The 23,635-nt window shown below is 40.0% G+C and overlaps 1 protein-coding gene across 2 annotated transcripts in view; it reads left to right on the top strand.

Moving 5' to 3' along the window:
• The window catches only part of SUPT3H (SPT3 homolog, SAGA and STAGA complex component), a 535,243-nt gene extending 513,397 nt beyond the window's left edge, over window positions 1-21,846 (top strand). For both annotated transcript variants that reach the window (XM_026507332.4, XM_044387186.3), the window contains 2 exons: window positions 19,603-19,692; window positions 20,487-21,846. In XM_026507332.4, the coding sequence (XP_026363117.2) occupies window positions 19,603-19,692; window positions 20,487-20,492 (96 nt within the window). In that variant the 3' untranslated portion in view covers window positions 20,493-21,846. The remainder of the gene's footprint in view (window positions 1-19,602; window positions 19,693-20,486) is intronic.
• The last annotated feature ends 1,789 nt before the right edge of the window (window positions 21,847-23,635 follow it).

Raw genomic sequence — 23,635 nt, 5'->3', positions numbered from 1 at the left:
CTTCTCTCCCACATTATACATTTTGAAGTATGCACAAGGCAAAAAATACAGGGTTTAGGTTTTTCCCTTCATTTTATCCTACCTGATCTCCTTATAGTCCCCGAGAAGGAAGACTCAACGTACATTTCTCTCAGAAATATGACAGGTCTGTGTTTTTGTTGGTCTGGCGTATGTTTGTCTATCTTGAACAGTCTGACAGGTAATTATTTATAAAATCTGGTTTTGCCCAGTAAGTCCATATAATAACCTTTCACTTTTCATCATAAGCCAGTGAGCTGAATTTAGAATAAAACAAGGTCATTTATGTCTGTCCCAAACCAGCCTAGATGTCCCCATAATTGCTCAGTATTAATATTTTTAATTCTTTTTTTTTTCTTTTCTACACTTAGCTTCTTTCTCTGACTCTTTCAACAACACTGAATTTGAAGCGAAATAAAATTGTCTTAAGCAGCGGGTATAGAAAAAAATTTATAGAAGGAAAATCTCAAAAACTGTGACTTGAGTAAATTGCTCTCTCAAGATTAAAATGTTAGGTAAAGTCATAAAATGTTAGAGCAGAGATGGTCTTAGAGATCATTGTAAACAACCATTCATTTTCCCAATGAAAGTATGTAGCCTGGAGAGGGAAGCTAACTTTCCCAAGGTCACTCAGTAATGGCAGTGACAGACCAGAGACGAGATCCATGGCCCCTCATTCTCAGGCTACCGTTTCGCTCCACCATACTGGATTTGTGTAAGATACTACCAAGACACATTTGGGATTTTATGGCATGTTTATCCTCGACAGTAACCTACATTTATTTTTTAAATGGTACTAATTTGGTCACATTCTAGAGCGTAAGTATTACATTAAAATCTTCTTCAAAGGGACCATGGTATAATTAAATGATCTGTATTATAAGTCAGTTATACATCAGTTTTTTTAAAAAAGAGGTCTGTAAGCAGGGGAAGGGAAACTAACATACTTTGAGCACCGAGTCTGTGTCAGGACCTGACCTCTGGGATTTCGTTGATCTTCACAATGACTTCATGAGGTAGTGGCTATCAAAACCAAAACAAGCACATCAGTCTCATTTCTAAATCCAATATGAATACACAAAATAATCTGTATTTTTGTAGCCTTGTGTTTTGGAGATCGAATCTGAAAAACATAAATAAAACCAACAAATCAGTAAAAACAGCCTCTCTTATGGGAAATTGACATGGCCTCATAGATTTGAGGGTAAAGGAAATAGAAATATTTCTCCCTTCACCTAAATTTGGAATGTGACGTTCCAAACATGCTTTCACATATTGCAATAGTTGAGATTCAAAAATAATGTTCCAATTTTAGAACCAAGAGTTTTTATTTAAAAACCATCAGAAGCACAAATATTTTTTAAATGGTGTCTATAATTCCTGTACCTGGGGAAAATTCTTCATTTATTAATGTTTGTCCCGTTTCTATAAATAATAAACAATCCACATTTAATGCTTTTACCACGTAGAAGACAAATAAACATAAGTGGCGATTCTTGGTCTGACAGAAAACAAGTTTACTTGTCTAGAAATTATAAAGTTTAATTTTATGAAAAAATTTTATATAGTTCCCAAATCAGGTATTTCTTTCCAGTTCATATAACCCCTTGTGTAAAACTGAATCACTACAGAGAAAGTATTCCCTCCTCTGCCCTCCTGGAATTTCGATAGAACCTTCCCAGGTTGCATTTAAAATTCAACCTTCAACCGTGTATACATCTCATAAAATATTTTACGGTTTCCGGTATGCTCTGGCTGAACATTTCATAGTACATAAACACTTCTGCAAATAATAGGAGGGCATCGAGTTTGAATGAATATGTCACAGCAGTGGCTCCCACAGAAAGCTGATTCTCCAGCAATGTCTTTTTCTTATATCTCCTTATTTGAAATCCAAGATGAAACTTTCTGTGCTCTTCTAGTAAAGGGAAGGGGGGTGGAGGTAGGCAGGGGACTCTAGCAGTTTTCGTGGAGCTGTGTTCATTAAAGCAGAGGCTTTCTGCAGAGGGCATCAAGCCAAACTTAAACAACAAAACCATGCCTGCAGGAATTGGATATGAATGGGATGGTCAAATAAGGGCCAGATGCCTTTAAAAACTCAAATATTAAAAAAGTCATATCTCTTAAAGTAAGTCTCCAGTGTTGGGAGTGATACTGTAGCGTGTAAAAAAAAAAAAAAAAAAAAAATCTAACACAAGGAAAGAGACTTGCATTTGTTTTCTGGAACAAAATATCAGATATGCAAGCCATCATAAGTCATGGGAGCTTTGGCAATTGAAGCATATTTTTAAATAATCAATTCCTAGAAAGTCACCAAAAGCCTCCATACAATATTTCATTGTTGGAAACCACTATAATTCCGTAGAGAGCCTTATATTCATTCCTCTCCTTCTGCTCACCACCACCCAGTATTCACTGTTCCTGTTTATTTCAAAGGAAAAAAATAGAGAAAAAAAAATACTGGGAAAAATCAAGAGTCAAGATGCTTGCTTATTTAATTTTACTTAAACCAGGTAACACTTTGCTTGCTATCAAAAATGAGGCTATATTGTACCAGCGTTTTAAGAATACGTTTGACATAATAATTACAGCTGTCCACGTGCCATCCTGTGTAGCAAGCGCTTTGTGCGAGTTGTCCCGTTAGGGACAGCCCCTCTGTGGGATGCGCACTGTTCCTCCCCCTGTTGCCCATAGGATGGACAATGGCGATGGAGCTGGAGTTTGTACCCAGCACTTTGACCCCAAAGCCCATGCCCTCCACTACTGTTCCACAGCGTGGGGTATGCTCGAGGATAAGTTTCTAATAATGAATTAAAGGGAATTGCTTTTCTGAACCTAGAAGCACTTCTCAGTACCAAAAAACTTCATTACAAGAAAATTTCATTTTAACTGAACATTCCTTCTCTAGGGCCAGGTATTAGGTACATCATGGAATATCATATCATGTGTAATAGACTACAGTTACATTGAATGATGCCAAGTCTTCTATAAGGTCTTAAACCTTAAGATAAATACATATGATCAATGCATACACTCAGAATCCCTATACAAATTATGAGAAAAACGTCCTCAAAGATCCCAGATCCATGTTTATAAAGCCTCTCCTTTATGAAGACCACATTTCTCCAGAAGGCTCTAATTACTTTTGCTACTGTTTTGTGCTTTCATACAAGGTATGTACATCCTGTTACAAAATAATCCCCATCTTCTTTACATGTGTTTGCAGTGGCAGAAAGAGAGATACATAGGACAATCCCTTGAAACTTGATACAAATGCCCTTTTTTAGGTGTTTGCTGGTTAATGATGGCATAGGCATTGTTTCTCCTGGCCCGGGATCTCTGTGCATGTGCTTGGGGGGAATGGTGGACAGAGATAGAGAGGAAAGCGGAAAGAAAATTGCTGAGCATGATAGGAATCAGAAATGATTTTCCTCCCTAATCAGTAGTTAGCAGCTTCCCTAATTCAGCCCTAGGTCTGCTCTGCCTCAGCTCAAGTCACTTGCTGACTTAGGTCCCTTAGGACTCCCAACTAGCAGCGCACCAGCCTATGGCCCAGCATACCTGCAGGGTTGTTTTCTGAATGGCATTGATTGACTTCTTGCAACGACTTTACTTACGAGAAGTTAGTTCACCTGCCTGTGCACTGGCCACTTCTTGTCACTTAGCCAAGCTGTCCCTGAGCAGCAGTGAGTGTGCCGCTGGTGGGCCGGCTTGCCACACTTCCATAGAGCTGACCTGGAAGAGCCAGTGAGCCCAGAGGGACTCAGGCAGCTTGTTCGCTATGCGGCAACATAAGCGAGATCAGCATGGCGTCAACGTCCTGTGTCCCGGGGCGGGGGGGGGTACTCTACCACAGAGGCGCCAACCCTACAGTACAGGCAGGCAGTTCCTCAGCTTGCACCCATACCTGACAGGAGGTTGACGTGGAAAGTCCCATGCCTCGTCACAACCAGAGAGGCGGATGAGAAACTGTCTTGTGGTGGCCATCTTGCCACATCCCTGGGATGATACAGACTGAAATGGAACCTTGCCTGCATGGCCTGTGTGGAGACCGCAAGATCACCAGGGTGTCTTTCCCCTACGATATGTAGGACGTCCTGTGTTTCTGTTCCCAGCGTGAAAAATAAATCTGCCTCCCCGTTCCTTGGTTTTCATGGTGGCCTCCTTCCCTAGCTCTTTCCTGTAAAGGTTGCCTCAGTGCACACTACCTTCTGCTTCCTCGGAGCTAATTATGCCCCTCTTATTCTTTATACTTCCTATTTTGTGCCGCTAATTGTCTCTCTGCGTGCCTTGTAGCCTGCACCGGATTAAGAATTTCTTGAGGGCAAGTCTTGAATGTATACCCCCTTGTGATCACCACACGCACATATTAGGTATTCAATAAACATGTGTTGGTTGGTTGGTGGAAAAGAAGTTATTCATTTAAACATAAGCACAGAATTTTTTTTTTGGTTGGTTGGTTAAATCTGTTTAATCTTTTATTGATGCTTGTTTGGCTGCAAATCTCATGAACTGGAGATGGTCACAGCCTTTTTCTTAAAGACAAATGCAGTGTCTCAGGGAAACCAGAGCGCTCTGGTTCCTTGTAGCCTTTATGAGTAGGTCACTGTAACTTCAGTCTTGTTTGAAGGGGTTGGCGACCTCAGAAAGACCAGTCACCTCGCTCACAGTGGTCCTACTGAACCTAAGAACGTGTGTGTCCCCCCTGCATCCGTACAAACCTGAAAAAGAATGAGAGACATACTTGCTATTTTTATATACAGTACCCTCTTTGAAAACGTGCCAGTTCTCCTACTGGTTTATTTAAAGACGGTGAGCCATTTTAGGATAAGAGTTCCCTGAAGGTAACAGCAGTAACGCGTCCACTGAACATAAAGCAAATATGAAGATCTATTTAGCTCGAAAATAAGGAGATTTTGTGAACTGGAAGCAACAGTTCATCACCCAAGAGTAGCTTACAACTAAAATGTCTGGGTTCTTTGTCTCTGTCAGTCATTCGTTCATTCATTCATTCATTCATGCATGCAATCATGTAAAAAAAAAAAAAAAATAGCCCTCTTGAAAAAAAAAAAGCCTAGCAATCAACATGGAGTCTATAATTCCCACACAGTGAGTCAGGGAACTGTGCGAAAGTAGAATTCTTGAAAGGGGCTCGGGAGGCCATTAAATAAACATGTTTTGCCCATGTAGGTGCCATTCTGTTTTAACTATATATATATATATATCCGTGTGATTTATAAAATTCAATTCTTTTAAAGGTGATCCTGAAATCCTGGTCGCTTTTTGACATTACCTATGATTTTTCATTCAAGAGTTAACAAAAGTACAAGTTACAGAATGTGTGGGTCCGTGAATTTCTTTGTGTTAAAAAGTGATTCCCGGGGCGCCTGGGTGGCACAGTGGTTAAGCGTCTGCCTTCGGCTCAGGGCGTGATCCCGGCGTTACGGGATCGAGCCCCACATCAGGCTCCTCCGCTATGAGCCTGTTTCTTCCTCTCCCACTCCCCCTGCTTGTGTTCCCTCTCTCACTGGCTGTCTCTATCTCTGTCGAATAAATAAATTAAAAAAAATATTAAAAAAAAAAGCGATTCTCAAGCTCAAAAAAAAAGAAAGAAAGAAAAAAAAGATAGCCGTTGCTTTCTGTGCTCCCCTAGTGACGTTCGCCAAGCTCTTCCGGCCTTCTGCGGTGAGTAGATGGTGCCTCCTGAAGATCGTGAGCTGCTGTAACTTAGATTTAAGTGTATATTTTTCCTGTGACATAAAGTATCACCTGAACTTTTTTTTCGTATGTCTTATTTTGGGGAAAATTTATGATCTTTTTAACATTAGGAAGTTTTGCTTTTCCTGACATTTTATTGCTTTGCGTATTTGAAACGTTTCAATCCCAGACAATAAATACTATGTGATTATTGTTTTCATATGGATAGGCTATTTCCTCCTGGTTTTTCCCAACCCTTTTCCCAGCTAATAATACTCAGAAATTTATTAATACTTAACTGTGCCGTTCAGCTTTTCCAGAATCGTGTATAATGAATGTTAAAAGAGGGACAGGTCTCAAAGAGGGGTAGTAGCGCTTAAAAAGAAATCGAGGCGTGCAGTTTCCTTTCAGTTGGATTTCACATGTTTCCTGTTCAGGTGAAATGCAGATTATGTGTATTCCATAAATCACTTTTATAAACTATCATAACCAGTGATTGCATTAAATGGTATCTTTTTATATCCTCATTATGGAAGCGAAACAGATCTCAGCAAAGTAGGTGGATAGGAGCCGAGTCAGCCACAAGCGCTCAGGGTTGGAAAGCACCCACTTTTAGAGCTCTCCTCGCAGCTCCCTCCCCTTCTTCAGGTCTTTTTTCAGATATCACTTTCCCAATAAGGCCTCTTCTGCCCACCCTTCCAGATACTGAAACCCCAACTTCTGCCCTAGCACCCCAAACCCCCCTTCCTTCTTTTGTCACCCCAACATCTGCCTACCATTTCATATAGTCACATGTTTTGTTCATTCCCTCCTCCCTCTGGAGCACAGAGTGTCCAGTGCTGTAGCCCCAGCCCTTAGACCAGGCCCCCCACACCTAGGACAGGTCAGTCAGTGCTTTACTAGGTGTTTGAGCCATTGATCAGTCTTTAGTTCTGCAAAGTCTTGCGACGCCAGACCCACGTGATTGCACTCCGGCCTTGCCCTGTTCCTTCTCACTACTGGCCTGGCTTGTCCTTTACTCCCCTCCTTCCCCGTGACTTGCCAGAGTCCTCCGAACCTCCTCAGCTGTGTTCCTCAGCACAACTTTTTTAAAAAGTTTTTATATTTTAGGACTTCCAAATCCTGTTCTGTTTCAACAGAACAAGAAGTTTGGCCACCACAAGCAAGAGTTGAGTTATGACGTAGTCAGGTTTTCATTTAATGTCTTGTAAAATTTTTGATATATTTATATCACTACTTACTCAAATTTTCTTTTTCCCACAACTCCAGGTTAGCTAATGTTTTTGGTGTATTTATTTATTATCTCATAGAGTGCAGTAGTATTTTTAGACAGGACCCATAGAATATATTTCTTTTAAAAAAATTAGTTGAATGCAGTATCGTTTACGTACAGCAATAACCCCTTTTAGATACACAGTACAATTCAATGACTTTTGACAAATAAACACAGTCATGTAACCACCACCACGATCAAGATGCATTAATGCCAAAAAGTTTTCTCATGTTCCTTCGTAATCGATCCCCACCCATCACTCCTGGCAACCGCTGATCTCATTTCTATTCTTTTTTTTTTTTTTTTAACTTTTCCAGAATAGCAAGTAAAATGAAATAATTCTAAATGAGTTTGGGTTTAAGGGTTTTTCGTGTCCGGCTTCTTTCATTTAGCATAATGCTTGATTCACCCATGTTGCTGTATCAGTGACTAGTTCACTTTCCTTTATTGCTCGGTAATACTCCATTGTACAGACACACCACGATTTGCTTATCTCTGTAACAGAGTGGACATTTTGATTGTTTCCAATTTCCGTCTATTAAAAATAAATCTGCTTTGAACATGGATGGACAGACCTTTTTGTGGATTTACGTGTTCATTTATATTGGGTAAATACCTAGGAGTGGGATTACTGGGTCAGATGGTAAGTAAATATTTAATTTTCTAAGAAAGTGTTTTCCAAAGCAGGTCAACCAATGGGCCCTCCCACCAGAAATGTGAGGTTTCTAGTTGCTCCATAACTTTGCCAGCATTTGATACGATTCATTCTATTTGTTTTGTTTTAATTTTAGCCATTCCGATAGGTAGGTGATAGTATTTCTCTGTGCTTTTACTTTGCTTTTCTCTAATTACTAATGATACTAAGCATTTTTTCACGTGTTCACTCGGCATCTGTAGCTTTTCTCTATTGAAGTGTTCAAATCTTTTGTCCATTTAAAAAAATTGGTTGTTTTCTCTTATTAAAATATAAGAGTTCTTTTTAGAGCCTTTATACAGAAATGTGTTTTCCACATATTTTGTCTGAGTCTGGGGCTTGACTTTCCTTAAAGTATATTTGGAAGAGCTGAAGTTTTTAATTTTGAAGAAATCCAGTTTTTAGTTTTTATTCTTTCATGGCTCATACTTTTTGTCTTATCTAATCTTAATCTAACCCAGGCATACAAAGGTTTTCTCTTATGTTTTCTTCATATTTTAAATTTTAACTTTTACATTTAAGTCTTCGATTCATTTTGAGTTTTTGTGTATGATGCAAAGTGAGGGTTGAAGTTCTTTTTTTTGTCTTTCTGCATATGGATGTCTGATTGTTCCAACACTATTTGTTGAGACAATGTATCCTTTCTTTATTGATTTATCTTGACATATTTATCTGAAACCATGTACACATGGGTTTATATTTTGGATTCTCTTTTGTTCCATTGATCTGTATGCTTGTTCTTAAGCTGGTATTTGACTGTCTTGATCACTAAGTCATGAAATCAGGTCTTACGAATCCGTCCGCTTTTTCTTTTTCAAACCTTTTTTTTTTTTTAATTCTAGGTTCTTTGCTTTGCAAATTTCAAATTTTCAAATTTCTACAAAACGTGCTGGGATTTTTTTTAAGAGGCGGAGGGACAAAGAGAGAGGGAGAGAGAGAATCTTATGCAGGCTCCATGCCCAGCTCACGAGCCCTACACAGGGCTTGATCTCTGAGATCATGAGCCAAAATCAAGAGTCAGATGCTCAGCCAACTGAGTCACCCAAGTGCCCCTCATGTGCTGAGATTTTGATTGGAACTGCTTTGAATCTATAACTCAGTTTGGGGAAAATTGACAGCGGTGTTAAGCCTTCTAATTATCGAATATGGTATAGCTCTTCATTTACTTAGGTCTTTCCTAGTTTCCCTCATCAGTGTTTTACAATTTTCAGAATATAAATCTAGTACGTGTTTTGTTAGATTTATCTGTGGATTTTCATGTTCGATGTGCTAAGATTTTTTTAAAATTTTAATTTCTGGTTCATTGCTAATATATAGCAATAAAATCTATTTTTATAAATTTTTTATCCTGCAATATTGTTGACCTCACTTATTAGCTATAATAGGTTGTTGTTTTGTGTTGTATATTCTTTGGAATTTTCTACATAGATAATCATGTTATTTACAAATAAAAAGTCTTATTTCTTTCTAATCTGTATGTTTTTTATTTCTTCTTGTCTTACTGCAGTGACTAGGATCTCAAGTACAGTGTTGTGTACAAGTGTGAAAATAGACATCCTTGCCTTTTTCCTTATTTTATGGGGGAAACGTTCAGTTTTTCACTGTTAAATATGATGTTAACCTCTTCGGGAAAAACTTTGGCAGTTTCCTTTCCTTTTTCCTGATTTTATGGGTATTCAGTCTTTCACCATTAAAACATCTGTAAGATTTAATTAGATGTTCTTTGTCACATTGAGGGAAACTTCTTTCTATTCCTAGTTTGCTGAGAATAATGGATGGATGTTGAATTTTTTATTATTTTTTTCATCCTTGGCGATCTTATAGTTTTTCTTCTTATGATGGTACATACATGGATTGATTTTTGCATGTTTCTTGACTAGGATGAATGCCACTTGGTCATGATATATTAATCTCATATCTTGCTGGACTTGATTTCATAGTTTTTTGTTAAGTATTTTTTTGCATCTGTGTTCATGAAAGATACTGATCTGGAATTTTCTTGTAATGTCTGTTTTCTGGTTGTTAGATCAGATGATCTGTCCTTATAAAATGAATAGGGAATTACTTTCCTTTTTTATTTTCTGGAAGAGTTTCTATAGATTTAGGGGTTTTTTATTTTTTCTTTTTCTTTTTCTTTTTTTTTTTTTTTTTGTTTTTTTGTTTTTAAGTTCAGAGGAACTTATCAGTGAGGCTATTGGGAACTGAAGTTTTCTTTGTGTTTCTTTCTATGAGTAACCTTAGATGTAAAGCTACTGGGGTTATCCATTTCTTTTTGAGAAAATTTGGTTGTTTATGTCTTTCAAGGTTATTTGTCTTTCAAGTAACTTAACAAATTTATTGGCAGAAAGTTATTTATGAAATTCCCTTATTATTCTTCACATATGAATAGACTCTGTGGTGATGCTTCTTTTTAATTCCTGATATTGGCAATTTGTTTCTCCTTCCTTTTTTTTCCTCCACCAGTCTGAATAGAGTTGTCAATTGTACTTATTTTTCTTAAAAGCAGCCTTTGGTTTCATTGATTTTTCCTCTTTTTTTTTTTTCCTGTTTTAGTGTCAGTTTGCTTTTATCTTCATCATTTTCTTCCTTCTCCTGCTTTGAATTTAATTCACTCTTCTTTTTTTTTTTTCATTTGAGATCTTCCTTTTCTCTAAGCATTTCGATGCTATCTGCTTCCCTCTGAGCACTGCTTTAGCTGTATCTCAAAAGCTTTGATGTGTTTTGTTTTCATTTTCATCCAATTCAGAATATTTCCTAATTTCCTTTCTGATTTTGCCTTTGACCTGTGGCTTATTTAGAAATGTGTTCATTAATTTCCAAATATTTGAGAATATCTCAGGTATCTTCCTATTATTAAATTTTAGTTTAATTTTATAATGAAGAACCACATACTTTATATGATTACAGTTCTTTTAGTTTTGCGTTTGTTTTACGGCCCAGAATTTGTGCTCGTGCACTTGAAAACACGCCTTCTGCTGGTGTTGGGTATAGGGTTCTATAAATGTCAATTAGGTCAAGTTGATTGATAATGTTCAGTCTCTCTGGCTTTTTACTTTTAAAAAAAAATTACTGATAGAGGAATGTTGAGATTGCCAACTAAAATTGTGGCTTTGTCTATTTCTCTTTTAAGTCTTATGAGTTTTTGTTCAGTATATGTTGAAGTTCTGTTCCTAGTTGCATACACAGTTTGGAATGACATGTCTTGATTAATTGTTCCCTTTAGCATCGTATAATGTTCTCTTTATCCCTAGCAATTTTTCGTCTTCCAAAGTCTACTAGGTCTGATATTGTAAATCTACTTCACTTTTTTTATTAGTGTTTATATGGTATATATTTCAGCATCCTCTTACATTTAACTTATCTGTTCCTTTATATTTAAAGTGTCTTTCTCATTGACAGTCTATGATTAGGTCTCGGTTTTTCACCCAGTTATATAATCTTGGCCTTTTCATTGAGGTGTTTAGACTATTTACGTTTAATTATTAATATGCTTGATTTTAACTTATTTTTACTGTTGTAACTCTTTAACTTGTTCTTTATGATTCTCTTTGATTACCGAAAATATGTATATTTTGTGAATAAGCAAAAACCTTAAAGACTCAGGAAAACATAAAGAACACGATTAGAATTATCCACAGCCCTTTACCATTGAGATTAAACATTGTTGACATTTTAATATGCCCACACACAAAATAAGTTCATACAGTACATACTTCTTCGTAGCCTAGTAGCCTATTATAAACGCTTTCCTATGCCATTTTTTTACTGTTGACTATTTCACACTACGGCTGATTTACTGTTAATTAATTCTATCTTATTATTGGATATTTTGATTTCCCCAAAGTTTTACCATTATAGAATGTACATTATTTTCTGTACATATCACATTTCCTTTGTCTTTTGGCTTCTGTCATTTTGGTTGCCAGCATTATTGTTGCCCCCTGTGAAAGTAATGTGTCTACTTTTCTCTGGCTACTTTTGAGATTTTATTTTATTTTTCAGCCCTTGCAGTGTGACATGCTTACATGTAGTTTTCTTTGTATTTATCTTTTTTGGAGTTCGTATAATTTCTTGAATTTGTAGCTCAATATCTTTCATCAATTTTTTAACATTCTCAGCTACTTTTCTTCAGATATTTCTTCTTGTGTCCTAGGACTTGAATTACATGTATGTCGGACTTTTCACCATATGTAATATGTCTCCTATGGTCTTTTTTGTATTTCCTGTGTCTTTTTTTTTTTTTAAGATTTTTTATTTATTCGACAGAGATAGAGACAGCCAGCGAGAGAGGGAACACAAGCAGGGGGAGTGGGAGAGGAAGAAGCAGGCTCATAGCGGAGGAGCCTGATGTGGGGCTCGATCCCAGAACGCCGGGATCACGCCCTGAGCCGAAGGCAGACGCTTAACCGCTGTGCCACCCAGGCGCCCCTCCTGTGTCTTTTTATCTCTGCTTCAATCTGGATGTTTATTGACCCATTTTATCTTTATTAATCTTCTCTTTTGCCACATCTGAAATTCTATTAAACAAACAAAGACTCTTAAATATAGGGAACAAACTGGTGGTTGCCAGAAGGAAAGTGGGTGGGGAAATGAGTAAAATAGATGAAGGGGATTAAGAAGTATAGACTTCTGGTTATAAAATAAATAAGTCATGGAGATGATAAGCCCATATATTGAATTTTTAACTTCAGTTCTTTTTTATTTTTCAGTTATATAATCACCATTTGATTCTTTAAAAGAAAAGTTCAATGCCCTTTCTCATTATATCAGTGTGTGGGCTGCTCGTGGATCTGCTTCTATTGTCTGGATTTTTTTCCTCTTGGTTTTCAGGCATTTGGTTCTGTATCCTGCTATGACTAGGAGTATTTTATTGAGTGGCAGACGTTGTATTTGAAAAAATACAGAAGCTCTGGGTGATGATTTCCTTCAGAGAGGATTTCATTTCTGATAGGCAGAAGGGGGTGTAGTCAAATCAAGGTTGATCTATTTCTGCTTTGCCCCATTTGTGGAAAGTATCTCTAGGGCCTCAGCTGAACGTTTGTGTTGTTTACCAGACCCCTGCAACCTTGGTAAGCTCTGAAATCCAGCCTCTGGCTCCAAATACCCACAGAGTGGATGAAATTTCTGTTCACCTCCTTAGCCTCCCAGCTCCTGCTCTCACCCTACACACATACAGCTTTGGGGTTAACATATATTTCAAGGAGAAACTGCATGCAGAATTACAGGTTTGCTTCTCTGAGTTTCCTCCTCTCTGAGATCTCGGTCCCTCGACTATCGGCAGCCTCATGCTCCAACCTCTGGCTCAGTGAGACTATCACAGGCCCTAGACCTCTGCTTCCTGCATGGCTTTTCTTCCTCTCACATTTAAGTGGCAAATTCCCTGAGGGGGGGGAAGTGAATTTTCCTCTTCTTCAATTTCACATCCTTTCAAATCCTGACTAGTTTGATCTTTTTCTGATACCACAAATAAAGTGTGGCCTCTCAAAGATATCCAGACCCAAACCTCCAGAAACCTGTGACTGCGTTATATTACATAACAAAAGGGAATTAAAGTTAGAGATAGAATCAAGGTTCCTAATCAACAGAATTTAACATAGGAAAATTATAGATTATCCAGGTAGGCCCAACCTAATCACATGAGCTTTTCAAAACAGAAGAGAGGGGCACCTGGGTAGTGTAGTTGGTTGAGTGTCCATGCTTGGTTTCAGCTCAGGTTGTGATCTCAGGGTCATGAGATCAAGCCCCAAGTAGGGCAGAGAGTCTGCTTGGGATTTCTCTCCCTCTCCCTGTGCCCCTCCCACTCATGCTCTCGCTCGCTCGCTCGCTCTCTAAAATAAAAAAATAAATATTTCAAAAAATGAATAAAAATAGAAACAGAAGAGGGAGGCAGAAAAGTGGGTAAGAAAGATGCAACATGACAAAGACTTGATGTCGCAGGCTTTGAAGATAGAGTAAGGGTGCCATGAGCCAAGGAATTTGGTAGCCTGGGAAACAGCTCTTTGTTTACAGCCAGGTAGAAAACGGGCACCTCAGTCCTACAGCCAAAGAATTGAATTTTCCTGTCAATCTGAATGAGCAGGAAACTGGTTCTGTCCTACAACCTCCAGAAAAGAGCGCAGTCTGCCAACACCTTGACTTTATTTTTTTTAAGATTTCTTTATTTATTTTAGTGAGAGGGAGAGTGGGGGGGGAGGGGGAGGGGCAGAGAGAGTCTTAAGTGGACTCCACTCTGGGCATGAAACACAATGCAGGACTCAATCCCACAACCCTGAGATCACAACCTGAGCCAAAACCAAGAGTCAGATGCCCAACCAACAACACCCTGATTTTAATCCATGAGGGCCATACCAGACTTCTGACCTGGAGAACTAAGAGAATACATTTGTGTTGTTTACACCACTAACTTTGTAGCAATTTGTAATGGCAACATATAAGACGATCACACAATTGTTTTCTGTTTTTTCCTAGCTTTTATAATTGTTCTCAGGTCAAGGATTAGTCTCCCATAGCTTGATGTATCCGTCAGAGTTCAATCACAGTGTCAGAAGTACTGTGTGTTACAGGATAAAGATTTTATTATAGGAATCAGATGTGACATAGTTGTGGAAGGAGCTGGGAAAGTAAAAGCCTAGGAAGGAAGTTGGAGGATCAGAGAAAAGTCACCAACCCCTCAATTTGCAAGCAAAGCACAACCACCTGCCAAAAGTGGCTGCAAAGTGAAGGCTTATGGGAAGGTCTGGAGGAAGCCATGCTTCTGTATAACTACCACCTCTGTGGGTTCACCACCAAGTGTCTAGTAGTAACTTCGGAGCCACTGTTGGTCAACAGGGTCTTCAGTCAAGAAGAAGAACTGTGTCTAGAATGGAGGAAAGGGAGAACGTGCTAGAGCTGTCAGCACTTCTATATCTGTCTGTAACTTCATCTAACCGCAAGGAACTTCAACGGTTAAAAACTGCTTCACTTCCATAATCCAAATCTTGCATAAATTTCTTTTTTGTCCAACTCTAACTCAGAACTGTAGCAGGAAGGGGATTCTGAAAAAGTAGTTTCAGTTTCACCAAGTTGACACAGTACTGGTGACCACAGTCTAAGCTTTGTCAACTTGGCACCCATACGTACCACTTTTAATGATATTTTAAAATTCTCTAAATAAAAACAGTAGCAAAATGCTTCCACCTAACATCCTGCATGCTAACCTTGGTGGGCTTCCTCCCCAAAACCCGAATCTCAATCTAATTATGAGGAAAGCATCAAATAAATCTCAGTTGATGGACATTCTACAAAATACCTGACCAGTGCTCCTCAAAACTGTCAGGGCCATCAAAAACAAGGAAAGTCCGAGGAACTATCATAGCCAAGAGGAATCTAAGAAGACATGACATATATATAATGTGGTCTCCTAGATGCCATTCTGAAACAGAAAAGGACATTAAGTAAAAACAAAGGAAATTTGAATGAAGTATGGGCTTTGGTGAATGGTCATCTATCAAAACTGGTTCATTGATTGCGATAAACATACCATACCAACGTAAAATATTAATAATAGGAGAAACTCAGTGTGGAGTACAGCATTCTTCAGAGATACCATGGGTTGTGTTCCAGACCACCACACTAAAGTGAATTACCACAATTAAGCAAGTCAGATGAATTTTTTGGTTTCTCAGTGCATATAAATGTTATGTGTATACTATTCTTTAGTCTATTAAATGTGCAATAACATTATGTCTAAAAAGCAATATACATACACTAACTTAAAAATACTTTAGTACTAAAAAATTCTAATTATCATCTGAGCTGTCAGCGGGTAGTTATCTTTTTGCTGGTGGGGGTTCTTAACTCCATGTTGATGGCCGCTGACTGATCAGGGTGCCTGAGGGCTGGGTTGGCTGTGGCAGTTTCTTAAAAGAAGACGACAATGAAGGGGTGAAGTTTGCCACATCGAGTGACTTTTCCTTTTACAAATGATTTCTCTGCAGCCGGCGATGCTGTTTGATGGCATTTTCCCCACAGCAGAACTTCTTTCAAAATTGGAGTGAGTCCCTCCAAAACCTGCCACTGCTTTATCAACTAAGTTTATGGAATATTCTAAATCCTCTGTGTCATTTCAACAGTCTTCACAGCATCTTCACCAGTAGATTCTATTTCAAGGAACCACCTTCTTTGTTCATCCATAAGAAGCAACTCCTCAGCCATTTCAAGTTTGGTCATGAGATCGCAGCAACACAGTCCCATCTCCAGGCTCCACTTCTGATTCTAGTTCTCTTGCTGTTTCCACCACATTTGCTGTTACTTCCTCCACTCAAGTCTTGATCCCCTCAAAGTCCTCCATGAGGGTTACAATCAGCTTCTTCCAAACTCCTGTTAATATTGATATTTTGACCTCTTACCGTGAAGCATGAATGTTCTTAATGGCATCTAGAAGGGTGAATCTTTTTGAGAATGGTTTCCATTTACTTTGCCCAGATCCGTCAGAGCAATCACCGTCTATGGCAACTCTAGCCTTATGAAATATTTCTTAAATAATAAGATTTGAAAGTCTTAATTACTCCTTGATCCATGGACTGCGGAATGGATGTTCTGTTAGCAGGCATGAGAACAACACTGATCTTGTACACCTCCATCAGCGTTCTTGGGTGCGTTGTCAATGAACAGTATTATTTTGAAAGGAATCTTTTTCTCTGAGAAGTAGATTGGGCTTAAAATATTCAGTAAACCATGTTGTAAACAGATGTGCTGTCATCCAGGCTTTACTCCATTTATAGAATACAGGCAGAGTTGATTTAGCATAATTCTGAAGGGCCCTAGAATTTTCAGAGTGGTAAATGAGCATTGGCTCCAACTTAAGGTCACCAGCTGTGCTAGCTCCTAACGAGAGAGTTAGCCTGTCCTTGGAAGCTTTGAAGACAGGCACTGACTTCTCCTCTCTATCTGTGGAAGTCCTAGATGACATCTTCTTCCAATTGAAGTTTTGTTTACACAGAAAATCTGTTGTTTAATGTAGCCACCATCTTGGATGATCTTAGCTAGACCTTCTGGAGAACTCGCTGCAGCTTCTCCACCAGCACTGGCTGCTCCCCTTTGTACTTTGATGTTATGGAGACAGCTTCTTTTCTTAGAGTTCATGAAGCCACCTCTGCTAGCTTCAGACTTTTCTCCTGCAGTTCCCCGCCCCCCAGCCTTCACAGAATTGAAGAGACTTAGGGCCTTGCTCTGGATTAGGCTTTGGCTTAAGGGAATGTTGTGGCTGGTTTGATCTTCTATCCAGACCACTTGAACTTTCTCCATCTCAGCAAGATGGCTGTCTCACTTTTTTACCAGGCTTGTGTTCACCGGAGCAGCACTTAATTTCCTTCACAAACTTTTCCTTTGCATTCACAACTTGGCTAACTGGTTGGCACAAGAGGCCTAGCATTCCACCAATCTGGGCTTTCAACATGCCTTCCTCACTACGTGTAATTATTTCTAACTTTTGACTTAAAGTTGACCATGCAACTCCTCCCTTTCACTTGAACACTTTGAGGCCATCATAGGGCTATTAATTGGCCTAATTTCAGTATCACTGTGTCTCAGGGAATAGGAAGGCCCAAGGAAAAGGAGAGAGATGGGGGAATGACTGCTCAGTGGAATAATCAGAACACACACATTTACGGATTAAGTTTGCCGCCTTATATAAATGGGGTTCGTGATGTCCCCAAACAACTAGAATAGCAACACCAAAGATCACTGATCACAGTTCACCATCCAATATAATAATAATCAAAAAGTTTGAAATATTGCAAGAATTACCAAATGTGACATGGAGACATGAAGTGAGCAAATGCTGTTGGAAAAGTAGCACAGATAGACTTGCTCAATGAAAAGTTGCCACAAACCTGCAATTTGTAAAATCCACAGTATCTGCAAAGCGCAATAAAGCAAAATGCAATCAAATGCGGTGTGCCCGTGTGCGGGAACTTTGTATTAGCTTTGCAATTTTTCTATAAATGTAAAACTATTCTAAAATAAAACTTTATTTTAAAAAATAGGATATAAAGATTTGTTCATTTGAAAGTGATGTTCTTTTTCTCTAAATTATAATTCCCCTTTGATATCTTGTAACTTAAATACAAAGATCCATAGCTAACCACTATTAATACCTCTTATGTTAGCTAACAGGGGAATGGGAAGGCAGGCGGGGGGTGACGGTAAAGAAAAAGTCTTTAATACCTAAACAAATATGCTGTATTCATACAAAGGATTGATTGATTGATTGATTGATTTTGAAAGAGAGAGGCAGGAAGGGGTAGAGGCTGGGGGAGAGAATCTTTTTTTTTTCCTTAAAGATTTTATTTATTTGTTTATTTATCATCTATCTATCTATCTATCTATCTATCTATCTATCTGAGAGAGAGAGAGCACAAGCAGGGGGAGTGGCAGGCAGAGGGAGAAGCAGGCTCCCCACGGAGCAAGGAGCCCAATTCGGCAGTCGATCCCAGAATCCTGGGATCATGACCTTGTAACTGACTGGGCCACCCAGGTGTCCCGGGAGAGAGAGAATCTTAAACAGGCTCCACACCCAGTGTATGAGCCCAACGCAGGGCCTGATCTCATGACCCCAAGATCATGACCTGAGCTGAACTCAAGAGTTAGACACTCAACTGACTGAACCACCCAGCCGGCCCTGTATTCATACTAACGTAAGGAAGAAGTACTCACAACTGCTACCTCATCCCTTCTGTCCCCTCTGTCCAGTGGTCATCGCTGGTATTTATGACTCCCTTATTCCACTAGCCAGTCTCTATTCTGGTTGCTCTCATCAGTATCACTTCAGCTGGGATGATTCCTTGCCTGATGGAGTGACCCTTCCTATTTCTGTTTCAGTGCTCTTTCTCTGTGCTACAAACCACCCCAAAACTCAGTGGCTTAAAACAACAGTGATTTATTATTTCTCATGATTTGGGGGGCCAAGGGTTCATGCAGGTCTTCACTAGGTGGTCCTACTGCACATGACATCATCTGGCCTTTTTCTGAGCCACATGCAGAGGGCAGCCGAGCTGGACCAGAAGGGTCAAAAGGGCTTTGCTGGTAGATTTGGAGATTTTGAGCCTCAGGGATCTCTCCTTTCACTCGTGACGAGCTTTGGCTTCCTCACAGCATGGTAGTTTCAGGGTAGTTGAACTTAAAAGACAACTGGCATTTAAGAGAGATGAAGCAGAAACTGCCAAACCTCTTAAGGCCAAACCTCAGAAGTCCCACGACACCACTTCTGCTATATTTGGTGCTCAAAGCTAGCCGCAAGGCCAGTCCAGATGAAAGGGGAAGGGAAATACACACTACCTCTTGCTAAGATTAACAGCAAAGAATTTGTGCCCATCTGCGATCCACTAAACTGATTGTGGAAATTTCCTCTACAGTAAATTCCCAGAATTGGCCCTGCTGCATCAAGGGCATTCATTTTAAAAACTTGACACATGTCCAAATGGCCCTCTATTCAGTTTTACCAGTTTGCATTCTCATTAGTGGTGTTTGCCAATCCACTTCTCTTGGCCTTCACCAACACTGGGTGTCATTCCCCTTTTTAGCCTTTTCCAGTTTAAAGAAGGGGAAAGTCTCATCGTTGCAGGGTTTGTTTTTTTTTTTTGCGTGTGTGAATACCATTGAGGTTGAACATTTTTCTTGTGTTTATTGGCCATGTCTAGATGTTCTTTTTTTGAATTGCCTAATCTTGTACTTTGCCCATTCTTTTCTTCGGCTATTCTTGGTTTGAGTGTTGATGTTGGTCTGAAATCTGGGTTATTAAAGTTTAACCGACCTCAGACAACCCTACTGGGTTTTTAAATATTATGAATTACTCTTGCCCAAAATAATCTATCTTCATTTCTATTCGTTTATTCTTTATTTTCCTGGATCATCACCTTTTTCAGTCCTTTTCTTTTCTTAGATTCACAGCAGTAGAACTTCAGATCACCTCGGTTTTCAGATGAGGCTGTTGACACAGAAGAAGAAAGGGTCTTGTCCAGAGATTCTGAAGGTGTGTGTGTGGGGGGGGGGGGTGTCTCCTCAGTTTGGACCCATAGGACCTGTCTTTCAGCTTCTGGCCAAAATGATACCAACAGTGCATTTAGCCCCTTTACCACAAGGTTTGTGTCCTTAGGTCTGGCACTAAGAAATTCAGTCAATCTCTAACTTTTGCCTGGACCCTAAATTCTCCCTGCCTCTAAATGGCTCTACCTCTTGCTATGTGGGATTTGAGAAATTAGGTTCATTTGGGGGCCTTGGATTCTCCAATTAAGCAGGAGCATTGAACTTTTTTTTTTTAAGATTTCATTTATTTTGAGAGAAAGAGAGCACAAGCAGAGACAGAGGGAGAGACAATCTCAAGCAGCCTCCACCCGCAGCTCAGAGCCTGATGCGGGGCTCAATCTCATGACCCTGAGATCACGACCTGAGCAGAAGCCAAGAGTCGAATGCTTAACCAACTGAGCCACCCAGGCGCCCAAGGAGCCTTGGACTTCTGCTAGATGACTCTAAGACATATGTTTTCTGTTGAAGTCTGCTATTTAAGAGGGGCGTTTCTACAGTATGCTTTAGGGGCAAGCAGCATAGATGGAAGGCAGACCTTTAAGAAATGGGCTTCAGCCTAAAAGGTCTATTTTTGAAGGGAACTTAATCAAAGCTTTTTAAAAATAGTTTTTAATTATAGGTTTGAAACTTTGTGTTATTTGTAATACCTTTTTAGAAGCATGAAAATAGCATTGCTCTCTGTACCCACTTTGTGCTTTTCCATTTGGTAAACACTGATTTTATTTCTCTCCGTTCCTGTAGGAGTAAACCAAGCCAACTCAGCACTTCCTGTTTACCTCCTGGTTATACGTATCATAGATGGCGACAAACCCGATCCCCAAAATAAGCTCCCTCGGTTTACTTCTGCATTCTCTGGTTAGGCAACCAGCCTGTCAATACTTGAACAATGACTTTGGCTATCGAAGGCTTGCTCTGACATTACCACCAAACTATGGGTGGAAAGGAAAGTCACTTAATGTAATGGTAGGGATAATATCCTAGTAGGATTTATGTTTAAATGGGGGCATCACACAGCACCTTTCACTTGAGAATATCAAAACATTTTCAACGTTTAAGCTTGGAACGTGTGACGGGAGTGAACACAAAGATAGCAAATAAGCGGATTTCCTCTGGAAAGTCTCACGGCTCGAAATATCTATTTTTTAAGGAAGAAAATTGAGTTTTATGTGTATTGAGTGACTAACGTGTAAGCTTAGAAATATTTTATGTTTCCATCATAGTTTATTCTGCTTAGCATAAATCAGCAGAGCCAACCGTAATTTACCATTTACTAGTGCTTTTTCAGTTGTATTACCCTCATGTCAAACACACCTTCGTGCAAGTCCCTCCGGGTCAATAGTTTAGAAATTCTGCCTCTTCCATCCCCTTCTCCTCTCAACACTTATGGAAATATATGCTAATTGGAACAGAAGCAGCCTACCCAACTAATAGGGTTAGACCACTCTTAACACAAGATTAATGAGATAGCCTTTTAAGGAAAAAATAACATTTCTCAAGCAGCAAAGGTGTAGATGCCAAGTAAAAGCCAACACGCCTCCTGGATCAGTGAGACCCAAGCTTTGTTTTCCCTCCACTTCACGTAAAGGAGTTAAAGAGGAAATCTCGTCCATCCGGCCCGCCGTGGCCACCGTTGCCGCCCTCTGGCTCAGCACAGCTGGCTGTCCCACCTTCCCCGAGGCCTCGGCTCAGCAGTCACCATTGTGCAAAGCAAGACCGGACTCAAGATGCAGAGTGAGACCCCACAGGCTGCTTACTAGGGCGAATGGGGAGGCATGAACGCTGCACGTGGCCGCCTGTGTCCGCGGCGGCTTTTGTAGACGTGTCATCGACGTGTGTAAGAGAGGGCATTCGGAGACAATGGGTATTTAAAGCCACAGATACGGGGCGCCTGGGTGGCACAGCAGTTAAGTGTCTGCCTTCGGCTCAGGGCGTGATCCCGGCGTTAATGGGATCGAGCCCCACATCAGGCTCCTCCGCTATGAGCCTGCTTCTTCCTCTCCCACTCCCCCTGCTTGTGCTCCCTCTCTCGCTGGCTGTCTCTATCTCTGTCGAATGAATGAATAAAATCTTTTTAAAAAAATAAAGTCACAGATACCGGCAAGAAGTTCAGTTTGTAAAATATTCTACATTGCCACTGTGTGACTGAACCACCGGGTCAGCAGGCATCGAAAGGTATCAGAGGCTTAGAGGAACAATATTTGCTGAGAGGAAGAAAAGCCTAAGTATCTTACCCATTTGCCAAGACTGTAATTGACATACTGTGTGACGCGTCTATGTTACTGGGGACGAGGGGCTGGTTTCCTCTTAGATTTCCACCTCTTTCAGGGTCCAAAGGCAGCCTGCACCTGTGGCACACGCTCAGCTCTTTCTACACACCGTAAGTTCTTCCATTCCTGACCAATCACACTGGATACAAATTTTACATGTTTAAAAAGCAATGTTCTTTCACATCTAGTACCCAGGTCTTAGTTTCTAAATGTTCTCCACCGGCATTCAGCCTCGTTGGGGAAATAGAGGATTCAGGACTACAGTGGGGAAAGATGCATGGGACAGCTCTGAGCCTGGAACATCCTAATTCAACAGAAAATGAGAGATTGCTCCTGAACTATGGGAACATGGCAGAAATGGGAGCTTGAAGAGGCTCTCGCTTGCCAGATCTGGGACAATTTGATTGTCCAAATAAATAATGATACTAAGGGGTTATCACCCATAGTATAAGATAAATATCCTTGAGTCCATACAATATAAATAAGTAAAAAAACAAAACAAAACAAAACATGAGAAAGCAAAGGCTCTTTTTCTGCTGTAGAATGCCAACTAATAAATATAGATGGAATCATGGCATTAAAAGATCATCAACAGGGGAGAAAGAATGATAAGGGGTGGATATTTACATAGTCTCAAATTATCTCCTCACAAATTACTCATTAATTATAAAGGAAAGCTAGGAACAAGGAAAAACCGATGTCCTTTCAGTTACTCATTGCAGATATTGTTAATTAGAATATGTTTTTACTGGGGCACCTGGATGGCTCAGTCAGTGGGGCATCCAACTCTTGATTTCCGCTCTGGTCCTAATGTCAGGATCCTGGGACTGAGCAAGCCCCATGTCAGGTTCCCCGCTTGGCACGGAGCCTGCTTGAGGATGCTCTCTCTCCCTCTCGCTTTGCCCCTCCCCCTGCTCTTGTGCTCTGTCTTTCTAAAATAAATGAATAAATCTTTAAAAAAAAAAAAAAAGGAGGGGCGCCTGGGTGGCACAGCGGTTAAGCGCCTGCCTTCGGCTCAGGGCGTGATCCCGGCGTTATGGGATCGAGCCCCACATCAGGCTCCTCTGCTATGAGCCTGCTTCTTCCTCTCCCACTCCCCCTGCTTGTGTTCCCTCTCTCGCTGGCTGTCTCTGTCTCTGTCAAATAAATAAACAAAATCTTAAAAAAAATAAAAAAATAAAAAAAAATAAAAAAAAGAAAGGAAAACTATTTTATTGTTTTGGTTCACAAATGGTTAAGTGCTTCTTTTGCCTTAATGCTGTCATCAGGCCACGCCATTAAATAAGAAACACAGAAATTCATTTATAACGGTTCAAAGAATATGTCCAATAATGACAAATCCTTTGATAAAACATGCTTTGGGTAAATGCCTAATTCAGCTCTTTTTGTTTAAACTCAATCTGGAAATCGTTCTCCCCTCCAAAAGCCACAAGAGGCTAATTCTGCAGCACAGCGGAGACAGACAGGAGCAGAGCTCCGAGCCCTGAGATCAGAGGGAGCGGAGGGAGACTGGGAGCTGTAGGGCGGTGGGGGCAGAGAGGGGCCTCTTCCAGGATGACACCTGACCTCCATCGGGTCGCTTCGCCAGTGAGGAGTCTGGCCCTCTTTATGTCCCCTTTTGCG

This window comes from Ursus arctos, unplaced genomic scaffold (genome assembly GCF_023065955.2).
Source record: "Ursus arctos isolate Adak ecotype North America unplaced genomic scaffold, UrsArc2.0 scaffold_29, whole genome shotgun sequence".
NCBI lineage: Eukaryota > Metazoa > Chordata > Mammalia > Carnivora > Ursidae > Ursus > Ursus arctos.
This window is presented reverse-complemented; position numbering and strand designations above follow the sequence as displayed.